We start from the raw sequence: 23769 nt of genomic DNA, 5'->3' as shown, positions 1-23769 counted from the left end.
TCTACATCCATCCGCACAGCTTGTGTACACTCTACACACGGTGTATCTACATCCATCCGCACAGCTTGTGTACACTCTACACACGGTGTATCTACATCCATCCGCACAGCTTGTGTACACTCTACACACGGTGTATCTACATCCATCCGCACAGCTTGTGTACACTCTACACACGGTGTATCTACATCCATCCGCACAGCTTGTGTACACTCTACACAGGGTGTATCTACATCCATCCGCACAGCTTGTGTACACTCTACACACGGTGTATCTACATCCATCCGCACAGCTTGTGTACACTCTACACACGGTGTATCTACATCCATCCGCACAGCTTGTGTACACTCTACACAGGGTGTATCTACATCCATCCGCACAGCTTGTGTACACTCTACACACGGTGTATCTACATCCATCCGCACAGCTTGTGTACACTCTACACACGGTGTATCTACATCCATCTGCACAGCTTGTGTACACTCTACACAGGGTGTATCTACATCCATCCGCACAGCTTGTGTACACTCTACACACGGTGTATCTACATCCATCCGCACAGCTTGTGTACACTCTACACACGGTGTATCTACATCCATCTGCACAGCTTGTGTACACTCTACACACGGTGTATCTACATCCATCCGCACAGCTTGTGTACACTCTACACACGGTGTATCTACATCCATCCGCACAGCTTGTGTACACTCTACACACGGTGTATCTACATCCATCCGCACAGCTTGTGTACACTCTACACACGGTGTATCTACATCCATCCGCACAGCTTGTGTACACTCTACACAGGGTGTATCTACATCCATCCGCACAGCTTGTGTACACTCTACACACGGTGTATCTACATCCATCCGCACAGCTTGTGTACACTCTACACACGGTGTATCTACATCCATCTGCACAGCTTGTGTACACTCTACACAGGGTGTATCTACATCCATCCGCACAGCTTGTGTACACTCTACACACGGTGTATCTACATCCATCCGCACAGCTTGTGTACACTCTACACAGGGTGTATCTACATCCATCCGCACAGCTTGTGTACACTCTACACACGGTGTATCTACATCCATCCGCACAGCTTGTGTACACTCTACACACGGTGTATCTACATCCATCCACACAGCTTGTGTACACTCTACACACGGTGTATCTACATCCATCCGCACAGCTTGTGTACACTCTACACACGGTGTATCTACATCCATCCGCACAGCTTGTGTACACTCTACACAGGGTGTATCTACATCCATCCGCACAGCTTGTGTACACTCTACACAGGGTGTATCTACATCCATCCACACAGCTTGTGTACACTCTACACACGGTGTATCTACATCCATCCGCACAGCTTGTGTACACTCTACACACGGTGTATCTACATCCATCCGCACAGCTTGTGTACACTCTACACACGGTGTATCTACATCCATCCGCACAGCTTGTGTACACTCTACACACGGTGTATCTACATCCATCCACACAGCTTGTGTACACTCTACACACGGTGTATCTACATCCATCCGCACAGCTTGTGTACACTCTACACACGGTGTATCTACATCCATCCGCACAGCTTGTGTACACTCTACACAGGGTGTATCTACATCCATCCGCACAGCTTGTGTACACTCTACACAGGGTGTATCTACATCCATCCGCACAGCTTGTGTACACTCTACACAGGGTGTATCTACATCCATCCACACAGCTTGTGTACACTCTACACAGGGTGTATCTATCAACATTGCTCAGTGCTGAAATAAAAAGAAACATTGTATCATTTGGTGCTTTTAGATCAGAGGTCTCCAAACATGTGAAACAAAGGGCCAATATACCGCCCTTCAAACTTTAGGGGGGCCGGACTGCGGCCAATGGTGTCAGTGGGGGGAATAGTGCCCCATCATTGGTGTCAGTGGGGGGAATAGTGCCCCATCATCGGTGTCAGTGGGGGGAATAATGCCCCATCATTGGTGTCAGTGGGAGGAATAGTGCCCCATCATTGGTGTCAGTGGGAGGAATAGTGCCCCATGATTGGTGTCAGTGGAAGGAATAGTGCCCCATGATTGGTGTCAGTGGAAGGAATAGGTCCCCATCATTGGTGTCAGTGGGAGGAATAATGCCCCATGATTGGTGTCAGTGGGAGGAATAGTGCCCCATGATTGGTGTCAGTGGAAGGAATAGGTCCCCATCATTGGTGTCAGTGGAAGGAATAGGTCCCCATCATTGGTGTCAGTGGAAGGAATAGGTCCCCATCATTGGTGTCAGTGGAAGGAATAGTGTCCCATGATTGGTGTCAGTGGGAGGAATAGTGCCCCATCATCATTGAGATTCCCAGCTCAACTTACTATACAGCCTGCTATAGACCCGATTGTCCTCTATAACAGTTCACGTTAAGAATGGGTTTCGTTTGCAGTAATATCTTGGATTACGAGTATAATTTGTTCTAGAAGAATGCTTGTAATTCTAAGCACTTGTATATCAAAGCGAGTTTCTCCATAGGAAATAATGGAAACTCAGATAATCTGTTCCACAGTCACTGCTTGTCTATTCAGCGCTGTATGTGGTCAGAGGTGCGGGGGTGCAGGAAACACCCGGAGGCCGAGTATCTCCAAGCGTCTCCGGCGCCCCCGCACCTCTGACCAAATGCTGTGCTGCACACCCCAGAGGCTTGAATCCTATTTCTCTTGCGGTAAAATACTTGCAAAGCGAGTCGGGATTTACAAAAAAAAGTTGTATTGCGAAACACTCGTAAACCGCGTTCCTCGCAATCGGAGTTTCCACTGTACATGCGTGAGCTGCAGAGGCGGTGACAAGGCACCCCAGTATTATCTGCAGTCCTAACTTGTAAATTTATGAGCGCCTCCATAGTAGGAGCGCATATATAACAATGGATAGGCAGAGGGCGGCCTGGGAGGGTGGGCGCACCGGACATCCAGCACATAGCACAAGGGCAGTGAAGATGTCCAGTGCGCCCCCCTCGCCAAATAAACCAACGGCACAAATGGTCACTGTCCCAACCTGTAACTGGCCTGACCAGCAAGGAGCGCATGGAAGGGCGATGCATGTCAAACAAGAAAAACCCCCTTACCAGCCAGCCTGCAACATACCAAATTGTCCTGTCTTAACAGTTCATGTTGAAATTATGAAAATAGGGTTTAGGCCGCAACAATTGGGGTGCTTTGTGGCGGCCTCTGCAGTTTACACATGTATTTGCAAACGGAACCCCTTGTTTTCAATGTGAACTTTTAGAGAGGACAGTTCAGTTGGTTGCAGGCTGGCTAGTAAGTTGGAGTTGGGAATATTTCTTTGTTGTTGTTTGACATGCGTCGCCCCTACCACATGCTTCTCGCTGTACCACGTGCCCCTCCCTGTACCCCGCGCTTCTTCCCGTACCCCGCGCCCCTCGCCGTACCCCGCGCCCCTCCCTGTACCCCGCGCTCCTCACTGTACCCCTCGCCGTACCCCGCGCCCCTCGCCGTACCCCGCTCCCCTCCCTGTACCCCGCGCTCCTCCCTGTACCCCGCGCCCCTCCCTGTACCCCGCGCTCCTCGCTGTACCCCTTGCCGTACCCCGCGCCCCTCGCCGTACCCCGCGCTCCTCCCTGTACCCCGCGCTCCTCGCTGTTGAGGCCAATTATATGTGTGGGGGGGGGGGTAGTTGGCATTTTTCTATCCCGTGTAAACAATGCCGTGGATCTTATATACACTCTGTACATAGCGTGTCGCCATCGTGCACTCACCCAGCCACAGCGGCTGCCCCTGAGAGTTGAAGATCAGGCTCTCTCCATCCCTCTGGCAGGACGGTGATAAGTAGAAGTCACTGCTGATTATTCTCTGTAGGTGGCTGTCCTGCCAGTGTAAGTCGCAGGCTTCGATCGCTCGCGTGAACACCGTTCTTCTGGGACGCACCAAAGAATCTGAAAAGGAAACGGGATGAGAAGACTTCCTTCTATAAATCACATGGAAGAGAATAGAATGGAAAGACAATTCAACCATCGCAAGGAAAGAGAAGACCATCTGTAAAGTATCCTCCCCCCCTCCCCCCCCCCCCACAATGACATCACACATACCGGCCGGGCTCCTGTGACATAATGAGAGCAGAGGGTTCAGAACCGCACGGATATGATATGCTGAGGAGGAGAGGACAAAGGTGGGTTGGAGCACAAGGCAAACTGACAGATACAGAGATAAAATACATATACAGGAGCCGCTGTACCTCCCCCAACGGAGCAGCATTTCTGTCCATCCAGCCTCGAGATTGACACAGCTCCACCACACAGCACAGCCCCGTCTGGTGACCTTCATATTGCTGACTGCAAGTATGGTCACCGCCCCACCCCCAAGCCTGAGACTGGAGAGAGGAGGAGCAGGGGGAAAACTGATAAGGTCATTCCTCTGCTCTCCCCTCCTGTCAGCACATTCCTAGGCACTTACAAACTCGGGGACTAAAAAAAAGAGGGACTTTAACCGCTTGCCAACCACGTCCTGCACAAATACGTCGGCAGAATGGCACGGCTGGGCAAAGTGACGTACCGGTATGTTTCTTTGAATTTCCCACCATGCACGTGCCTGCCGCGAGCTCCGTGACCGTGTCTGCGGGACCCGGGGACTCGATGGTGCCGGGTAAAAAACAACATCTCCCCATTCTGCCTAGTGACAGGACACCGATCGTCTGCTCCCCGTCATTGCGAGCAGCAATCAGTGTCCTGTCACTGCTAGCCCATCCCCCAAACAGTTAGAATCACTCTCCAGGACACACTTAACACCTCCCCCGCCCCCTCCCGGTTAACCCCTTCACTGTGACATTTTTACAGTAATGAGTGCATTTGTATAACACTGATCGCTGTATAAATGACAATGGGACCAAAAATGTGTCAAAAATGTCCGATGTGTCCGCCACAATACAAATCGCTGATCGCCGTCATTACTAGTTTAAAAAAAAAAATTATTTATAAACATGCCATAAAACTATCCACTATTTTGTAGACGCTATAACTTTTGCGCAAACCGATCAATAAACACTTATTGCGATTTTTTTTTTTTACCAAAAATATTTTGGAGAATACGTATCGGCCTAAACTGATGAAAAAATTTTTTTTATATATTTTTGGGGGATATTTATTATAGCAAAAAAATTTTTTTTCAAAATTGACGCTTTTTGTTGTTTATAGCGCAAACAATAAAAACTGCAGGGGCGATCAAATACCACCAAAAGAAATCTCTATTTGTGGGGAAAAAAGGACGTCAATTTTGTTTGGGAGCCACGTCACACGACTGCGCAATTGTCAGTTAAAGCGACGCAGTGCCGGAACGCGAAAAGTGCTCTGGTCTTTGGCCAGCTAAATGGTCCGGGGCTGAAGTGGTTAAAGGCGGCAAAAAAAAAAAAAAAGAGGATAACTTTTCACAAATACATTTAACGTAATATTATTTGATATTTGATTATTATTATTATTGATGTGTTTTTTTTTTTTACATTTTAAACGGTAATAAAACAAAATATTATAAAGTTTTATTTCTTTGTGAAAAGTTGTTTGGCTCCTTTAAAGTCCCTCTTTTTGTGTCCCCCGGGTTTGTGATTGGTGGGGAGGTGGGGCCTATTTTGGCCTTTCACTGTATCCAGAAAAGGAGAGAATTCTGAGAGCGGTCTTTTTGTTAGGACACCTCCACCCCCGAATAACAGAAAATTCCCCCCCCCCGCGGGACTTGAAACGAGGCGATCAGAGGGGTCACAACCAATAAATACAGCAAGTTGAGTAAATAAAATCCCAAAATGTATTTGTGTAAGAAAGCCGATGGAAACCATCACCAGCGGCGGCCTCCCCTGCTCGCTGGCGGTGGCCTCCTGTTCTCCTGCGGGTCTCACATCGCGGTGGCGGCGGCGGCTTCCGTTTCCTCTCTCCTCCTCGGTGGGCGATCGGGGGGTCTTCTTTTTTCGGCCAATCAGAAAATGGGTCTCATACCTGCTTCTGATTGGCCGGATTGAGGATCAGCGTTTCATCAGCGAATATTCATTCCCTGATGTAACACACCTGGGTGGGATCGGAGCGCATTCTCTGCGATTTGAGACCACCCTATTTTGAAGCCTATTAAAGCCTCTGGCTCTAATCAGGTGCTTCAAAAAACCAAAACAAAAAAAAAAACAGCTGCTGTAATTCATGCGCCCGACATCCTGAGAGGGGCCGGACGCATGGATAGAGGGTGGCCTATGGGGGGGGGGGGTGTGCAAAGAGGGGGTGGCGCCCAGGCACCCCATCACAGAGGGGCAGTGCAGAAGAAGTTTTTGGTGCTTTGACCATGTGCCCTTTCACACTGTGGTGGTCCCACACCACAAAACTGTTCCCGTCATCCCCAGGGGGGCAAAAGCCGCCGCGGACTCTCTGCCTCCCCAGCCCATGGACACACAAGGCCGATCCATTCAAATCGGGGGGAACTGTGGCCCCTCCTGTCTTTCGGGGGAATTACTAGACACGTGCACTGCCAAAAAAATTGTTTGCTTTTGTTTCATTCGTTTTTCGAGTCATTCGCTATGATCGCATTTCGTAAATCAGAAAATCCAAAAATTTTAAAAGTAAGAAAATCGTAAAATTCGAAAGAACGAAAATTCGAAATAATAAACTATTCAACTACAGGTATCGGAAATTTCCTTTCAAATTTGGCTGTTAGCGAAACGTAACTAATTTATCCGAAGTTTCGAATTATCCGAAGCGACGCATCTAAACAAATGGAACGGATCAACTTCATAACAAATAATAGTAATAAAAAGTTATTATTAATATTTAATATTATTACATTTGTTCCGTTCCTTTAGATGCGATATTCGTCATTTCGGATAATTCGGAACTTCGGATAAATTCGTATTCGTTAGATTCACCAACAGCCAAATTGGAAAGGAAATTCCAATACCTGGAATTTAATAGTTTGTTATTATTTCAGATTTTCTAATTTTTGGGTTTTCGAATTTACAGATATTCGGAAAAATTCATTGAAATGGGTTTTCATTAATTTGGATGTTTCCGAATTAACGACTTTGTCCAAATTGCACATTGTGAGAAGCTCACAGTGTGCAATAGAGGAAGCCGTTTCAGTAGAGGAGCTGGTTCACCTGTGCAGGACTGAAGGGAAGACCGGAGTTGGGTCTAAAGAGGAACTTCCGTCATTTTATTCATCTTTCCATCTATAAATCTTCTCACCTTCTTCCTTCTTGTTGTTCTTGTTATAACTTTGGAGAATACATTTTTTTTTTTCTGCCTGTAAATCCTTTATAGAGCCACTTTTCTGTTTCTTGTCTGGTTGTTAGCCGAGGATTATGGCAACATGCACAGCTCTCTCTCTCAACTGAGAGTCTGCCAGGAAGTGAGGGGGATGAGTCATAAGAGGGGCAATGAGAGCTGCAGAGCTGGAGGGGGGCCTCTGTGTAAATCCAGGAAGTGAACAGGCAGCAGCTTCAGCCTCATTCAGTTCGCATTTGCAGCGCTATACAAATCATTCATTCATCTGCCCACAGTAAAAATGGCGGCAGCCAGACTCAGCAGAGGGAGATTTCTGAAGTGTATTTGGTAAGTACAGAATCCTAGTATATATAAAATAATATGCCAAGTGGTTGGAGGGAAGCTTCAGAATGGCAAAGATGTTTTTATCACAAATTATGCCAGTGCCCCCTAAAAAAAAAAAAATAAAAGTCAGCAGCTACAAATACTGCCGCTGCTGACTTTTAATAATCGGACACTTACCTGCCCCAGGGTCCAGCGATGCGGGGGGAACGAAGCCCCCCCCTCGTTCCCCGCTCCGCTCGCGGCGCCGTCATTCGTACTGTGGGCACCCGGCTGTGGCTTCACAGCCGGGCACCTACTGCGCATGCGCGAGCGGTGCAGGGCGCCGTGATACGCCGCACAGTCACCTGGGACACGTGACAGGTCCCAGGTGACTGTGCGGTGCGAGGGGAAGTGATGTCACCAGCCCGGGCAATGAAGAAGGCAGACTACGAGGGACCCCCTAACAACAGGTATTTAGAGGTGAGTACATTTTTTTTTTTTCCAATTATTATTATTTTTATTTTTTTTAAAGAATTTTAAACCATTTTTTATTTTTTGGTGACAACACCACTTTAACGAGTGATCAGGAGAGGAGCCGGAATAACGGTGCAAGACTGAAGGGGGAGGGGCGGAGCTTTTAGGCGCACATCGGGGGGGGGTGTTATTTTATTTTTCAAGCATGTTGTCCAAATTGAAGTCTCAGAAAAGCTCCCCTCCTCCTCTTTCCTGCGTGTATAAGTAGGTGGTAGAGATGGCGCGGCGCCCGCTCACGCCCCCGCGTCCTCGCTCACGTAACAAGTATTGTCTGAGTGGAAGATTTAGACGGTGGGGAAGTTGGGCGGAGAATCCAATCCCGAGCCTCTAATCAGCCTCCTGTCCTCCTGGTAAGAGGCCGGCGTGCGGGGCAATCAGGAACAAGAGCCCCGAACGACGCTGCAGCTGCTGATTTGTGCCGCTCATCAAGACGATCAGGAGGGGGCAAAGAACGGGTCGGGGCGCAGAGCGGCTCTCAGCTAAACCAACATTATCCACAATTCACACATCTCCACTTCTGAATAACAATGGGGGTGGGGCGGAGGAGACAAGTGGGGGGGTGTGAGCTGCACTGTGCACACAACTGGTCAGCTGTGCCCCCCAACATGCCACTTAACCCTTCCATGACCAGGCCCATTTCTGACATTTGTTGCTTACAAGTTAAAATCCGTATTTTTTGCAAGAAAAGTACTTAGAACCCCCAAAAATTATATTTATCTTTTTTTTAGCAGAGACCCTAGATAATAAAATGGTGATGGTTACAATATTTTATATCACGCAGTGTTTGCGTAGCGGTCATTCAAACGCATTTTGGGGGGGGAGACACTTTCATGAATTAATTAAAAAAAAAAGCTAAATAGTAAATTTAGCCCAATTATTTTGTATAATGTGAAAGACGTTACACCGAGTAAATAGATACCCAACATTTCACGCTTCGAAATTGCGCACACTCGTGGAATGGCGACAAACTACGGTACCTAAAAATCTCCATAGGCCTTTCCTGATATAAATTTTTTTTCCATAGATGGCACTTTAAAAAAAAAAAAATGTACCAGTTTAGAGTTACAGAGGAGGTCTAGTGATAGAATTATCGCTCTCATTCTGACGATCGCGGCCATACCTCATATGTGTGACTTATGTATGCATTATCTTTGCTGCGCGAGCACGTGGACAGGGGGGGGGGGGGGGCGATAAAAAAAAATGTATCTTTTTTTCTCATTTGATTTATTCTTTTCTTTCTTCCTCACTGGGGGAGCGATGTCTCTGCACACCAATCATTCCAGTGCTGGCTGCAGAGAACAGAGGGGGCACCAATAAGGTGAGAATGGAGGGGGGGGGGGGGCACGATGACAGGGCCTCTTTGGGATGAGATGAATTTGGTTTTCTACAGACAGAAAATAACACGACGACGGCAACATTTCCATAGGTCTGACTCCCAGATAACGCTGCACTCACTTCACACCAACACAGCAGTGTGAGAAAGACTGGAGGAATAACGGGGGATGGGGGGGGGGTTAGCTTATTTAATACATTAATACATTAACTTTAGTGGTTCTAAAGGGGAACAGGTTATACTTGCCTGCTTTGTGTAATGGTAATGCACAGAGCTGCCCCCATCCTCCTCTTCTAGGGTCCTCTGCAGACGCTCTAGGATCCCCCTCTCTTGCATTCACCAGCAAAGCAAGTGAATCGCTATGGGGGGGGCGTACTCCTGAGCAAGACAGTGCGAGTCCATAGACACACAGTGCGCCTCAGCCACACCCCCCCCCCCTCCAGGATTGGACTGACTGCCCCCACTGCGGCCTCTGTGTCCTGCGAGACCACGAAAAGTGAGCAGCGCTGGACCCAGAGAGGGTTCCGCTAAGTGTTTTGGATTCGTTGGATATTAACCGCTTCTCCCTTAGGCTTCTTTTACACTGAAAGCGCCGGCCGTTAGCGGAAAAGTGACGCTCATTTTAGCAACGCTTTACCAGTTTTAACGGCACTTTTCGGCCACTAGCAGGGCGCTTTAAACCCCAAAGAAGGGGTTAAAATTTCCTGTGTTGCAGTGCTTCCGAATCGCTTTTCAGGCTCCGCCCATTCATTGCAATGGGCGGGGAATTTGGTAGTGATGTATACACCGCTCCCAAATTGCCCCAAAGATGCTGCTTGCAGGACTTTTTCTAATGTCCCGCAAGCGCACCGCCCCGGTGTGAGAGCGCCCATTGCAGAGAATGGGAGGCAGTTTTCCGGCGCTATTTCTAGCGCTAAAACGCCTGAAAACCGCCTCAGTGTGAAAGGGGTCTAAAGGGTAAAACCAATCTTAATGCTGAAGCACAATTTTGCAACTTTGACATTTGTTAGTAAAACCGTACATATCATCAGAACTACTTTGTGTATCCAGGAGGATTATCCCGCCCTTTTCAGGACAAATTGGGCTTTCATTTGGTAGTAAATGGTAACGGATACATCCCGATTTATTTTTTATTGTCAAAGGAAAACTGTCCTGAAAAAAGGAATAAAATATATATTTATTTAGATTTAGCTGTATATTTCTTGCTACTACCATAACCTTCCACCAGAGAACAGCCCAAAAAAAATTCTCCCGCTCCCGACGATCGCAGCGATCCCACACATGTGTACGTTAGTTGTTGTTTGTACCCGGAGTACAGCCCAGGAATAATAATAATGCGCACTTTGCATATTTTTTTTATCCTACCTGAAACACGACGACACGGATACTGATTAAACAAAAAAAATGCTGTCCAAAAAAAAAAAAATAGGGACCCTGACCTTTGACCCAAACACTAACCCCGGAACTGACTAGATCAAACCTTGATCTAAGTATTTTTTTGTATTGCTTTTCATTTTATTTATTAATTTTTTTGTTTTTTTACACACATTTTTTTTTTTCTTCAAGGAAAGAGATACATTGTATCTTTCTCCTCCATTCACAGAGAGAGAAAACATGGGGGCGGGCTTCAGTGACTGATCACCGTGGAAGCCAATCAGAGGCTATCACAGCGATCAGGTGACACTGGAATCGATCGTTAGTACGGGGCTCTTGGTGAGACCCCAGTCTCTGCGCTGGGAGCGAGCTGCACAAAAGGGAGATACGCAAAATATGGGGCCCCATGGAAAAAAGATGCTGGGGCTGCGTACTTGTGTGAGGTGGTCAATGCCGGGAATGCATTCATGTAAAGATTGTTTTGATTTCAGAACCACTAACAATTTTTTTCTTTGAGAAACTTAAACTTGATTGGCTGCTCGCTCTTATCAAATAGCTGTCATTAAGCAATCGATCACTATTACATAGTTAGTAAGGCTGAATGAATAAAGACACCAGTCCTTCCAGTTCAACCTGAGTGTCTACAATTGTCCCTATCCCTGTACATTGCACTCTCATCGCTCCCTACCCTCAGGGAGACACAATCCAAGGTCCCCATTCATATACTAAGGAGAATTTTTGGACAGAAGCCAATTAACCTCCCTGCATGTCTTTGGATTGTGGGAGGAAACCCACGCAGGCACAGGGAGAACATGCAAACTCCAGGCAGGTAGTTTGTGGTTGGGATTTGAACCAGCAACCCTTCTTGCTGCTAGGCGAGAGTGCTAACCACTACACCACTGTGCCGCCCCACTACACCACTGTGCCGCCCCACTACACCACTGTGCCGCCCACTACACCACTGTGCCGCCCACTATTGCAGGGATCTGTTGCTGAGGAAGACGCAGAGCCGCCTCAGCCAGGTCCTGTATTGTCAAATTCACAAGAAGTGTTGATGACATCACAGCCTTTCCTACGCAGCTAGTCCAGAAGTGATTGGATCCTATCACAGGCCCGCCCCGTGTGTGTAGACCAAAAAAAAACACATGTGCTCACCATGACCGTTACTTTGCGGGAGTGCGTTGGTGATGTTCGGGAGGTCATTGCCATAATTCCCATCCTCCAGCGGGCACACGTCCATATCGCTCCACTTCTTCAACTGCCGCAGCCATACAGCCTTCTCCTCTGGTTTGCAGTGAGGGTTCAGCACAATGCACACCCACAGCGCCCCTAGAGAGAACACCAACCACACAGGGTTTTAGTACTTCTGCAACAATAAGTTATCATCATTTATCTGATGAGTGCGGAGGATCCAATCAAGAGAAATCGCTGCTTCACCACTTCTCCACTCTCCAGAATATTTGCATGGCGAGCCAACGAGGGTTATGCAATGTTTGAATCCAGGAAACCGCATAATATTCATTGCAGAACGAGCGATTCCGAAATGCACCTATTCCGGAGAATCAAAAGCTGGAAGATTGGCTGATTCAGATGATTCGTTCATCAATTCTGCCAATCAAAACCAGTTCTGTACCCACCAATCAGAGTAACAAATCCAGCTGGAGGACCATCAGTTCAAAGATCTGATGCAAACCACCAATGCTTCCAAAGATTGATGAATGTATGAAAGATGAAGTTTAGGGGTGGAGGGTTTTACACTTACACCAATGTTATACACTGTGTGTGTAACACACACACAGACACACAGTATCTCACAAAAGTAAGTACACCCCCCTCACATGTTTGTAAGTCTTTTCTCCTATCTTGTCATGTGACAACACTGAAGAAATGACACTTGTCTACAATGTAAAGTAGTGAGTGTACTGAGAGTTATTTTGAGGGGACAGGAAATTTACACTGTTATACAAGCTGTACACTCACTACTTTACATTGTAGACAAGTGTCATTTCTTCAGTGTTGTCACATGAAAAGAGAGAAGAAATGTCACTGAGGGGTGTACTTACTTTTGTCAGATACTGTGCATATTCCAATTGATAAGGTGAAATGTGCTACGGTGGTCGTTCCCAGTGCAAAGCAATCAAGCCTTCCCACGGGCAAGAATTAGATAAGAAACACGAAGGATTGCTGCATTTAAAATTTAAATAAACAAAAGTTACAAACAATACATAATGTGTTCTGTTTATTTTGTATTTAAAATGGAACACATTATGCATTATTTGTAACTTTTTTTTTTTTTTTTATTATAAACAACGTGCAGCAATCCTTCGCTTTTCATTTTATTTATAGATAGAAAATATTCTAGGGGATTGCTGCACATAGCATTTTCTGAAGAAAATAAAATGATACAAACATGTCCGGAGGATTGCAAAGCACGATCACACCACCCTCCTTCAGATAGGATCACATTCAATATACACATTTAAATACATTTTGGGAACATTTGGAATAAATTATTCAATAAACACAAAATGAAGGTAATATCTACATAATATGTTCATTATTCACAGAGCGGGGAAGTGGTCAGGGTGGTTGGTGCCCTCCCCCGACATCTCGTCAGAAGCATCCAAGCATTAACCTATTATTGGAAATATAAGAATTTATATAAAAATCTATAAAACAAGATACTGCGGGATCAAAGTTCAGTATATCTACAGAGACCATTCAATAGTATTTCATAAAAGATGGCAAAATAATATGAAGATATTTAGATAAAAATGTCCAGAAAAAAATGATATGAAAAGATACAAATCCAGTCCTGAATCCCTCTGGGTACAGAGTGTCCAAAGCATAGATCCATTCATGTTTCCTCAACAATCATTCACAGCTGCCTCCCCTTCTATTCTTTTGTATCCCATCGATTACCATAAACTTGTGGTGGTAGTAAACTCAGTTACACCACTTATACCTACAGGTGAGTCTATAATAAGGCTTTCCTGTAGGTACTGGGAACACCTCAACCACTTGCCGTCCGTCCTATAACCGAAAGACTACAGGGGGGACTTGCCGGGAGGGCGTCCGCGGACGTGCTCGAGCGGCCTGCGCCCCCCCTGTAGGGGGCACAGCACACATGGCACGCTCTGTGATCAGCGAGTCTAGGAGACTCGCCTGATCACAGAATGGAGTAAGGGGTCGATCCCGACCCCTTACCATGTGATAAGCTGTCAGCCAATGACAGCTGATCATGTGATGTAAGCATAGCCAGTAATCAGCTATTTCTCCTTCTCGCGCTGAAAGCCAATCAACAGCGGCTGCGAGAGGGACATCGGTCCCGATCATGAAGGTACCTACCAGTGCCCACCAACCAGTGCCCACAGTACCACCCCTCAGTGCCACCTCACAGTGCCGCCCATCAGTGCTCAAAGTGTCGCCTATCAGTGCCGCCTATAAATTAATCCGTGCGTCATTACCAGTGCTGCCTACCAGTGCCCATCAGTGTCATCTGTCAGTGCCACCCATCAGTGTCATCTGTCAGTGCCACCCATCAGTGTCATCTGTCAAAGCCACCCATCAGTGCCTACAAGTGTCACCTTATCTGTGCCCATTAGTGCAGCCTCATCAGCGAATATCAATGAAGGAGAAAAATTACCCATTTGCCAAATTTTATAACAAACTAAGAAACAATTTTTTTTTTATTTCTGTCTTTTTTTGTTTGTTTAGCAAAAAATAAATATCACCAAAATAAAGCTTTATTTGTGTGAAAAAAATGATGAAAATTGAATTTGTGTACAGCGTCACATGACCGCGCAATTGTCATTCAAAGTGTGAGAGCGCTTAAAGCTGAAAATTGGTCTGGGCGGGCCAGCAAGTGGCTAGACTTGCATTGTGTAGGAGATATTCAGAGTGCATGCAGTTGGGGTGACGTCACCGTCACATGTGCTCTGAAGGTCCGGCTCCGGGATACAGTACTGGGCCTTCAGAACCTGTGCCATAAAAGGCAGGGGGTGGGTGATGTCATCACGCCTCCGGCCACTCATGTAGCCGGTGGGCCTGGGAACACGGAAGGAAGACCAGGGGAAGATAGAAGCCCCCTGAGCTGTGACAGCGTGGCGCTGGGGGGGTCTCGCTCTCTGGGTGGCCGCGCTCTCAGGCAAGTCTCTCATAATGTGCTAGTATGTGATGCACCCCACACATTATAATATTGCCTCCCAGGGAGATTTTTTTTTTTTTCACTAGCTTTAAGCTGAGGCACAGCATGTCCCTCTTCTATAAAATCTCTTGCCAGGGCTAATTAGATCCCAAATCATCAATCTTTAATTTTCCGAGGCGTCTCCCCCACATGGGCACTTCATTGTATAAGGAACATCTGAAGACTGACAGGAAAAATGGCCTTTGATATCAATATTATAACCTCTATGTGGGGGTGACAAAAACTTCCCCTTAATCAGAGTTACATTGTGCGCAACTTAAGGCGGAGCTCCGCCCACCGCTGCAAAGATTAAAAGCCAGCAGCTACACTTACTGTACACATAGTGGAGCGGCTGACTTTTAATCGTCGGGCACTTACCTGTCCTGGAGTCCAGCGCTGTCGGCACCGCAGCTGATCTTTCCATCATGCTGTCGCCACCTGGTAGTGCAGTATTACTGCTTCACGCCGAGTCCCTACTGCGCATGTGCGAGGCACCCGCTGCACTCTCCTATTGGCCTGGCGGCGGGGGAAGGAGGAGGGAGCCTAGCACTGACATCAACAGCTGTGGCCATCATAGACAAGTATCCCCCCCCCCCACCCCAAAAGGTGCCAGATGTGGCACTGTGAGCACCGGAGGGGGGAAGGAGACAAATAAGAGGAAGTTCCACTTTTGGGGTGCTTAAAGCGGAGTTCCACCCGAAGGTACGGCTTTCAGGAATCGGAGCATTCGCGGGAGAACTTGGGGGACCGTTTAGCATCGGCACTGATAGCGGTATCGGTGCAACCCTAAAATGTAACTACATAAATATCACCAAACCTAAACTTCCCCTCCCCCCCACAGGATTTATTACCCATAAAAAACTTTCTTCTTCCCAGCAGAGATTTCATTGAGGAGGAAGTTCTCCGGCACGCCGCTTCTGCATTTACTGGAACATTATATATATATATATTTCCAATAAAAGAGATTTATTCCTACACACAGCTGACTTCCTGTCCAGGAATCCAATCAGGAGTGGAAGGTCTCGGATATTGGTGTATGGACTCTAAAGGAGATCACTGTGTGAGAAGGGTCAGATGGAAGCATTCCCTGACTCACAGACCACAAGCGAATCACATTGCAGTGACTGGGAGCGGCGGGTTCCGTGTTGTGAGTGTATGACATTCCCCAGGAGGCGGCAGCTCCCTTCACCGTCTTCCCACACAGCGCTTTGTGAACGATCCCTAAAGGGAAACAGTCTGGGCAGTGCTGTGTGTGAATGGTGAGGAGTGCCTCAACTGAACGGGTGTAAGGGACAAGGAGCACCTCAAGTGAATAGGTGTGAAGAGTGAGGAGCGCCTCGAGTGAACGGGTGTGAGCGGCGAGCAGAGCTTCGAGAACGGGTGTGAGTGGTGAGGAGCGCCTCGAGTGAACGGGTGTGAACGGCGAGGAGCGCCTCCAGTGAATGGGCGTGAGTGGTGAGGAGCGCCTCGAGTGAATGGGAGTGAGTGGTGAGGAACGCCTCGAGTGAATGGGCGTGAGTGGTGAGGAGCGCCTCGAGTGAATGGGCGTGAGTGGTGAGGAGCGCCTCGAGTGAATGGGCGTGAGTGGTGAGGAGCGCCTCGAGTGAATGGGCGTGAGTGGTGAGGAGCGCCTCGAGTGAATGGGCGTGAGTGGTGAGGAGCGCCTCGAGTGAACGGGTGAGTGGTGAGGAGCGCCTCGAGTGAACGGGTGAGTGGTGAGGAGCGCCTCGAGTGAACGGGTGAGTGGTGAGGAGCGCCTCGAGTGAACGGGTGAGTGGTGAGGAGCGCCTCGAGTGGACGGGTGAGTGGTGAGGAGCGCCTCGAGTGGACGGGTGAGTGGTGAGGAGCGCCTCGAGTGAACGGGTGAGTGGTGAGGAGTGCCTCGAGTGAACGGGTGTGAACGGCGAGGAGCACCTCCAGTGAATGGGCGTGAGTGGTGAGGAGCGCCTCGAGTGAACGGGGGTGAGTGGTGAGGAGCGCCTCGAGTGAACGGGTGAGTGGTGAGGAGCGCCTCGAGTGAACGGGTGTGAGTGGTGAGGAGCGCCTCGAGTGAACGGGTGTGAGTGGTGAGGAGTGTCTCGAGTGAACGGGTGTGAGTGGTGAGGAGCACCTCGAGTGAACAGGTGTGAGCGGCAAGGAGCGCCTCCAGTGAATGGGTGTGAGTGGTGAGGAGCGCCTCTAGTGAACGGGTGTGAGTGGCGAGGAACGCTTCAAGTGAGCGGCGAGGAGCGCCTCCAGTGAATGGGTGTGAGTGGTGAGGAGCGCCTCCAGTGAATGGGTGTGAGTGGTGAGGAGCCACCCGAGTGAACGGCTGTGAGTGGCGAGGAACGCTTCAAGTGAACGGGTGTGAGCGGTGAGGAGCGCCTCGAGTGAACTGGTGTGAGCAGCGAGGAGAGCTTCGAGAACGGGTGTGAGCGGCGAGGAGCAAACTGGTGTGAGCGGTGAGGAGCGCCTCAAGTGAATGGGTGTGAGTGGTGAGGAGCCGCTCGAGTGAACGGGTGTGAGCGGTGAGGAGCCACTCGAGTGAACAGGTGTGAGCGGTGAGGAGCCACTCGAGTGAACGGGTGTGAGCGGTGAGGAGCCACTCGAGTGAACGGGTGTGAGCGGTGAGGAGCCACTCGAGTGAACGGGTGTGAGCGGCGAGGAGCGCCTCGAGTGAACGGGTGTGAGCGGCGAGGAGCGCCTCGAGTGAAACGGGTGTGAGCGGCGAGGAGCGCCTCGAGTGAAACGGGTGTGAGCGGCGAGGAGCGCCTCGAGTGAAACGGGTGTGAGCAGCAAGGAGCGCCTCGAGTGAACGGGTGTGAGCGGTGAGGAGCGCCTCAAGTGGACGGGTGTAAGCGGCGAGGAACGCCTCGAGTGAATGGGTGTAGTAGAGATATAGTAGGGGTGTAGTAGAGATATAGTAGGGGTGTAGTAGAGATATAGTAGGGGTGTAGTAGAGATATAGTAGGGGTGTAGTAAGAGTATAGTAGGACTGCAGTAGGGGCGTAGGAGGAATATAGTAGGGATGTCTATTATGGTGATTTCCAGCTTCTAGGGGCATCGTCCAGGTATGGAATATAGATCATTTCTGAAACAATGTAATTATATTACAATATCCACGCCTGGAGTTCAGCACAAACACTCGGCCACTATAAGGGAGAGAGAACTTTAATTGAATAACGATTGGCTGATGATTGATACATTATGATTGGCTGATTATTGATACGCGTTCTCTAGATGGGAACATTGATTTCCGGTTTCTTCCTAATCCCCAGAGAACTCTCCAGGGACACTTACCCAGCTCATCCCAAAGTTGCCGGCACTTATCCGTCATTCCGCTTCCCTGCTGCCTCCACAGGGCCAGCCGGGGGTCCGCCATGAACTGCTCCGTTATCAGGGTCAGCATGCGCGCGCCATTGGAATCTCTCATCCGCAGCATCTCTCGCACCTGGGGGAACAGACGCCATCATTAAAACCAGCACTCCCGCTGCATCGGAACACCAGAGGCTCGCCCTTCCCCCCTCACTTCCTGCGTAGTCACCGGGACAGGAAACATGGACACTGAGACCAACAAAGAGCTGACCTCCCCCGACACCACCCTAAAATAACAGAGCCATGACCCGGCGTTCCCCTTTATGTGGCTGTCACATCCACCCCCTCCACCGGACTGCACTGGTTTGCTCTCTGCACTGTGCCCAATAAACATCGGACAATTTATTTTTTTACATTGCTTTAACCCTTTCTCCTCCTTTGCTACACCTCGGTGTGCTGCAGATCTCCTGCACCCTCTTTGCTGCCACTTCATGTCTAAATGCACACCAGCCATTTCTCAGGACGGGTATCCTAATGGTGACAACCGTGGATCACGCAGGACCACAGCGACAAAGTGTTGTCACCCTATGACAGGAAGGGGCTGACCAGGAATATTTGTGGCAGGATCACCGGGGATCACTTTAATGAAATAAAACACCAATGTGAGAATATAATTGTTGGCTTTAACCCTTTCGCTGCCAGAGCCGTTTTTTTTTGTGGGTTTTTCTGCGCCCCATGCTTATAAAATCATTTTAGGCCTGAAAACTAAATGAACCCCAAAAAACATAATGCATTTTCTGAGAGCAGACACCCCCGAGAATAAAACAGCGGTAGCTACAATTCTGTATGGCACGCGATATTACCGTAAAGGTCTAGGAAACGCAAACGTTTTAGTAAAAAAAAAAAAAGACACTAAAGCGCAATAAATGACCACATTTATTTGTAAAATCTAAAAGACGAGGTCACACCGAGTAAATAGATACCCGACAGGCCACGTCACTTAAATTTGTGTGCGCCCGGGAGACTGCCACAAACTTCAGCCCCCGATATTTTCCATAGGTCAGGCTGTGAAAGCCCCTTATAGGTCATCAGTTTAGTGTTAGGGAGGGGGTCTGGTGCTGGAATTATTGCTCACACTCCGGCATGCGCGGTGATATGTAACGTGTATCACAACAAGCGTTTTCATGTGTAGTCGCCCCCCCAAAAATGTTTTATGTTTGGAGGGGGGGGGGGGGGGGGATTTTATGTGCTTGGGCTTCACTTAAATTTGTTATTTAAAAAATCGTTTTACTTAAAGTATAACTATCGGCATCATTTGCTTTGGATGGAGGGGAGAGGGATTAGACCCCCTGTCAGTGTTTATTGCTGTCTGTGCCCCCCATTAGGGAGATTCACCCTCTCTCTGTCTCTCCTCTGTTTACCATTATCATTGAAAAGCTATGTGACAGGAAGTGAAGGGAAATCTCCTCAATAGGACACAGATGGTGAAGAAAGAAAAATGTGACAGAGAATACAACCCTCGCTTACTCCATCCAAAATGTCATAAAAATTGCCTATAGTTCTACTTTAACTTTTTTCCCTCCATCACATTGGGGACAAAAAGTCCGTCCGTCACACCACCCCCCCCCCCCCCCGGGTAGCAAAAGGGTTAAACAAGAGCCCCGGGACACAGGAAATATTTGATGGTTGGGTTGTTTGCGGGAAGGATTGGCAATCATGAGAACACTGATTGGTTGTCACAGTAGTCACATGATCCGGAGTCAGCTAATGATCATTAGTCCAGACCGAGAGCTGCGTCCCGGTAGAGCTGCACGATTCTGGCTAAAATGAGCATTGAAGATGGATCTCGATTCTCTCACGATTCTCGCGACTTAACATCATCTATCACATTTAAACATATTGCGGTAATTTCATTCCTGAGGGTCTCTGCTAATATATATATATATACTTTTTGGGGGTTCCAAGTCATTTTCTAGTAAAAAAAAAATATTGATTTTGACTTAAGAAACAAGTGTCAGAAAAAGATTTAGTGGTTAAACTTCCTGCATTTACAAGTTGTTTAAAAACTCGGCAGACTGGATTTTTTATTTACACACTGAAGTTTATCCCTTTGATCTAAGGAGGAAGAGTTAGTTACAATATTTCCTATTAAAAACTTGGCAGACTGCCTGGATGTTTTCTTTTGACAGCTGAGTGAGCAGATAAGTATCTCCACTTGTTATATGAAAGAATCAGCAAACTCTGCAATAGAGATCATCAGAGGGGTTGAATCGAGATCACGATTTTTTTTTTAATTAATTGTGCAGCTCTACTTCCAGGTCATTTCCGCCGCTGACCGGAGCTGTCGGTAGTGAAGACAATCCGATTCCTTTCCCCTGTGAGGCTGGAAGTCGAGTGAGGGAAAGATGGTCGCCACTCGACTCTATTCCATTGGATGACGGAAGCGACATCAAACGTCACTACTGGCCAATAGTCTTCAAGGGGAAAAAAATATATATTTTTTTTATTTTTCTATTGCATTTAAGTGTAAATATGAGATGTGAGGTTTCATTGACGCCCCGGATCTCACAATCTAATGAAGAGGACCTGTCATACTTTTTTTGATACAATTGTGTGTACAATTGAGGTTTACATTCCTTGTAATAGGAATAAAAGTGATCCAAAAAAAAAATGTAAAGATCCCCGTCCTGCTGTGCTCACATGCAGAAGCGAACACATATGCAAGTTGTGCCCGCAGACGTAAACGGTGTTCGCACCACATGTGTGGTATTACCACGATTTTTAGAGTGAGAGCAATAATTCTATCACTAGACCTCCTCTGTAACTCAAAACATGCAACCTGTAGACATTTTTAAACGTCGCCTATGGAGATTTTTAAGTGTCAAAGTTTGTCGCCATTCTACGAGTGGGCGCAATTTTGCAGTGTGACATGTTGGGTGTCAGTTTACTCGGCGTAACATTTTTCATAAAATAAAAAAAAAAAATTGAACTTTACTGTTTTCTTATTTTTTTTTTAAGTAAAAAAATTTAATTTTTCCAAACAAATTGCATTTGTATGACCGCTGTGCAAATAGGTTGGGAAAAGGTATTGCAAAAATCGCCATTTTATTGACTAGGGTGTCTGAATAATAATAAAAAAATTATAATAATAAAAATAAAAAAAATAATATTATATATATATATATATATATATATATATATATATATATTGTTTGGGGTTCAAAGTAGTTTTCTAGCAAAAAAAAAATAGGCCCAGTCCTTAAGTGGTTAAAGCCCCCCCCTTAACCCCTGTTAAGCAGGAGGTAACAGGTTAAAGACTAAGTTCACCTTTTAAGAAAAAAAAAAATAATAAATGCATATATCTTTTTGTGTGTGTGTGGGGGGGGGGGGGGGGGGGGGTCGGGTTGAAGTGCATCTATTATTTTTTTTCCTTCAGGAGCCTGGAGAGTATTGCACCTGTAATCAGTGGATCGGGGGTGCAACGTCAGGCTCCTGCAGACAAGCCCCCATACCTCCCATATGGAGTGACTGTTTACAAGCTGCACAACTTGTTAATGAACTACAAGAGCGCTCATCACCCAACCCCCCCCACTGTCCATTCAGAACTACGAGTCGGCTGCCGCAGTGGCTGCCGGTAGTTGTAGTTTATTCATTTTACAGAAAACTGTGAAAGAAACAGCTGTGTGGGCGGAGCTTCGTAGGTTGCCGCTGTTTTTGAATCCTAATGGCGAGTACAGGGAGAAGATCCCCTTTCCCACTGAGGCGGGGATCGGGGGAGGGGAGGGGAGGGGGGGGGGGGGGGGTTGAGGTTGCAGGAGCAGGAACACGTTGCACTTTCCACCCTAAACACAGGTACATGTAACATGCTGCGAAAGGTGGACTTCGCCTTTAAGGCACCTTTAAAGCTTTACCTTAGCGAACATGGAGTTGAGTTGTTTTCCCGAGCTGTAGTATCCACCCTGAGACAGGAAGAGCTTCACCTGTTCCCTGACTTGCTCTTCATCCAAGTGCCAGCAGTTTTCATCATTGATGCTGGCCCCGGCGGTGGGATCGGGGGCCCCTGGAAGCAGACACAAGCAACTTACAGACTCTCATATCAATACACAAAGACAAGAACTGTATTTACATAAATGGGAGGTTTCAATGAACCAATTTCATCGATCCGGGTGGTGGACGTCACATGACGTCCTCCCGAAACGCGTCTCGTATGCAGCTGCGGCACAATCGGGCACAGTCGATGACTGGTCAGTACCGGGCCACTGCCGGTACCATGTGAACGCTGTGACCAATCACAACACAACACATGACAAAATTGTAAACAATGAATGGCTTCCTTTCATGCCAACCAACGTGTACAATTGTGTTGCTAGCTGTGATTGGTCAATGTCATCACATGGTACAGACCGGGCAAATCACATCCTCTCCGTACTATGTATTTAACTGTGGCCAATCACAGCTAATCACAACACACGGAATAAATCAGTTTCATTCAGTACAAAAGGTTGCTTATACCAGTGAAATTCACTACTATACACAATCAGCTGTAAAAAAATAATAATAATTATAATAATTAAAAATAATAATTATAAAAAAAAAATGGTAACACTATTGCTCTGGAAATTTTTTTTAAAAGAAAAACAAATGTAACTAAATAAAATATATATTTTTTTAAATTACATACTGTCACCAGTCAGTGTCCCTGATCACCGCCACACACATTATGATAAAAAAAAAAATTGTGGAAAAAATCTATTATTTTTTAATTTTCCCCCAAAAAAAAGTGACAAAAAAAAACGACAACTTTAAACATGTTGCCATGCCTCTTACTAAATACTTTGGGCTGTCAACTTTCCAAAAAGGGGAAATTTGAGAGGGGTTAGTTAAGTACACATTTAACTCCTGTTAACCCCTTCCCAGCCAGTGTCATTAGTACAGTGACAGTGTATAGCAGGGATATGCAATTAGCGGACCTCCAGCTGTTGCAAAACTACAACTCCCATCATGCCTCTGCCTCTGGGTGTCATGCTTATGACTGTCAGAGTCTCGCTATGCCTCATGGGACTTGTAGTTCTGCAACAGCTGGAGGTCCGCTAATTGCATATCCCTGGTGTATAGTATTAGCACTGATCAATGTATTAGTGTCACTGGTGATGTCAGTGTCAGTTAGTGTCAGATTTTCCGCCGCACTGTCACAATCCCCACTATAAGTCACTAATCGCTGTCATAAGTAGTATAAAAAAGAAAAAAAAATTCCAGTATACAGCATATCTCATTTGTAGACTTTCACGCAAACCAATCAATATACACGTATTGGGACTTTATTTTTTGGATGTGTTTGATAGCAGAAAGTAAAAAATATTGTTTTGTTTTTTTTCCAAAAATGTAACTCTATTTTCATTTATAGCACAGCAAAAACAGAAAGACCCAGTTGTGATCAAATAACCAAAAGAAATGTCTGTTTGTGTGAAAAAAAAGTATATGTGTCATTTGGGTACA

At 46.9% G+C, this 23769-nt stretch overlaps 1 protein-coding gene across 3 annotated transcripts in view; it reads right to left on the bottom strand.

Annotated features, from left to right (window-relative positions):
- ZSWIM5 (zinc finger SWIM-type containing 5) overlaps positions 1-23769 on the bottom strand; it is a 134264-nt gene that overhangs the window by 22549 nt on the left and 87946 nt on the right. For 2 of the 3 annotated variants that reach the window (XR_013262144.1, XM_077450799.1), the window contains exons 3-7: positions 22185-22333; positions 18259-18409; positions 11949-12122; positions 4091-4150; positions 3761-3937 (exon numbers count right to left, since the gene is read on the bottom strand). Coding sequence is in view for 2 of the 3 variants with exons in the window: in XM_077450799.1 (XP_077306925.1) it covers positions 3761-3937; positions 4091-4150; positions 11949-12122; positions 18259-18409; positions 22185-22333 (711 nt within the window). In the remaining variant the exon portion in view is untranslated. The remainder of the gene's footprint in view (positions 1-3760; positions 3938-4090; positions 4151-11948; positions 12123-18258; positions 18410-22184; positions 22334-23769) is intronic. The other variant, XM_077450800.1, reaches the window with a different exon arrangement.

Source organism: Lithobates pipiens, unplaced genomic scaffold, assembly GCF_037356315.1.
Source record: "Lithobates pipiens isolate NorthernLeopardFrog02 unplaced genomic scaffold, aLitPip1_a1.2 Scaffold_23, whole genome shotgun sequence".
NCBI lineage: Eukaryota > Metazoa > Chordata > Amphibia > Anura > Ranidae > Lithobates > Lithobates pipiens.
Note: the sequence above shows the minus strand (reverse complement) of the source record. Positions and strands in the feature narration are given on the sequence as shown.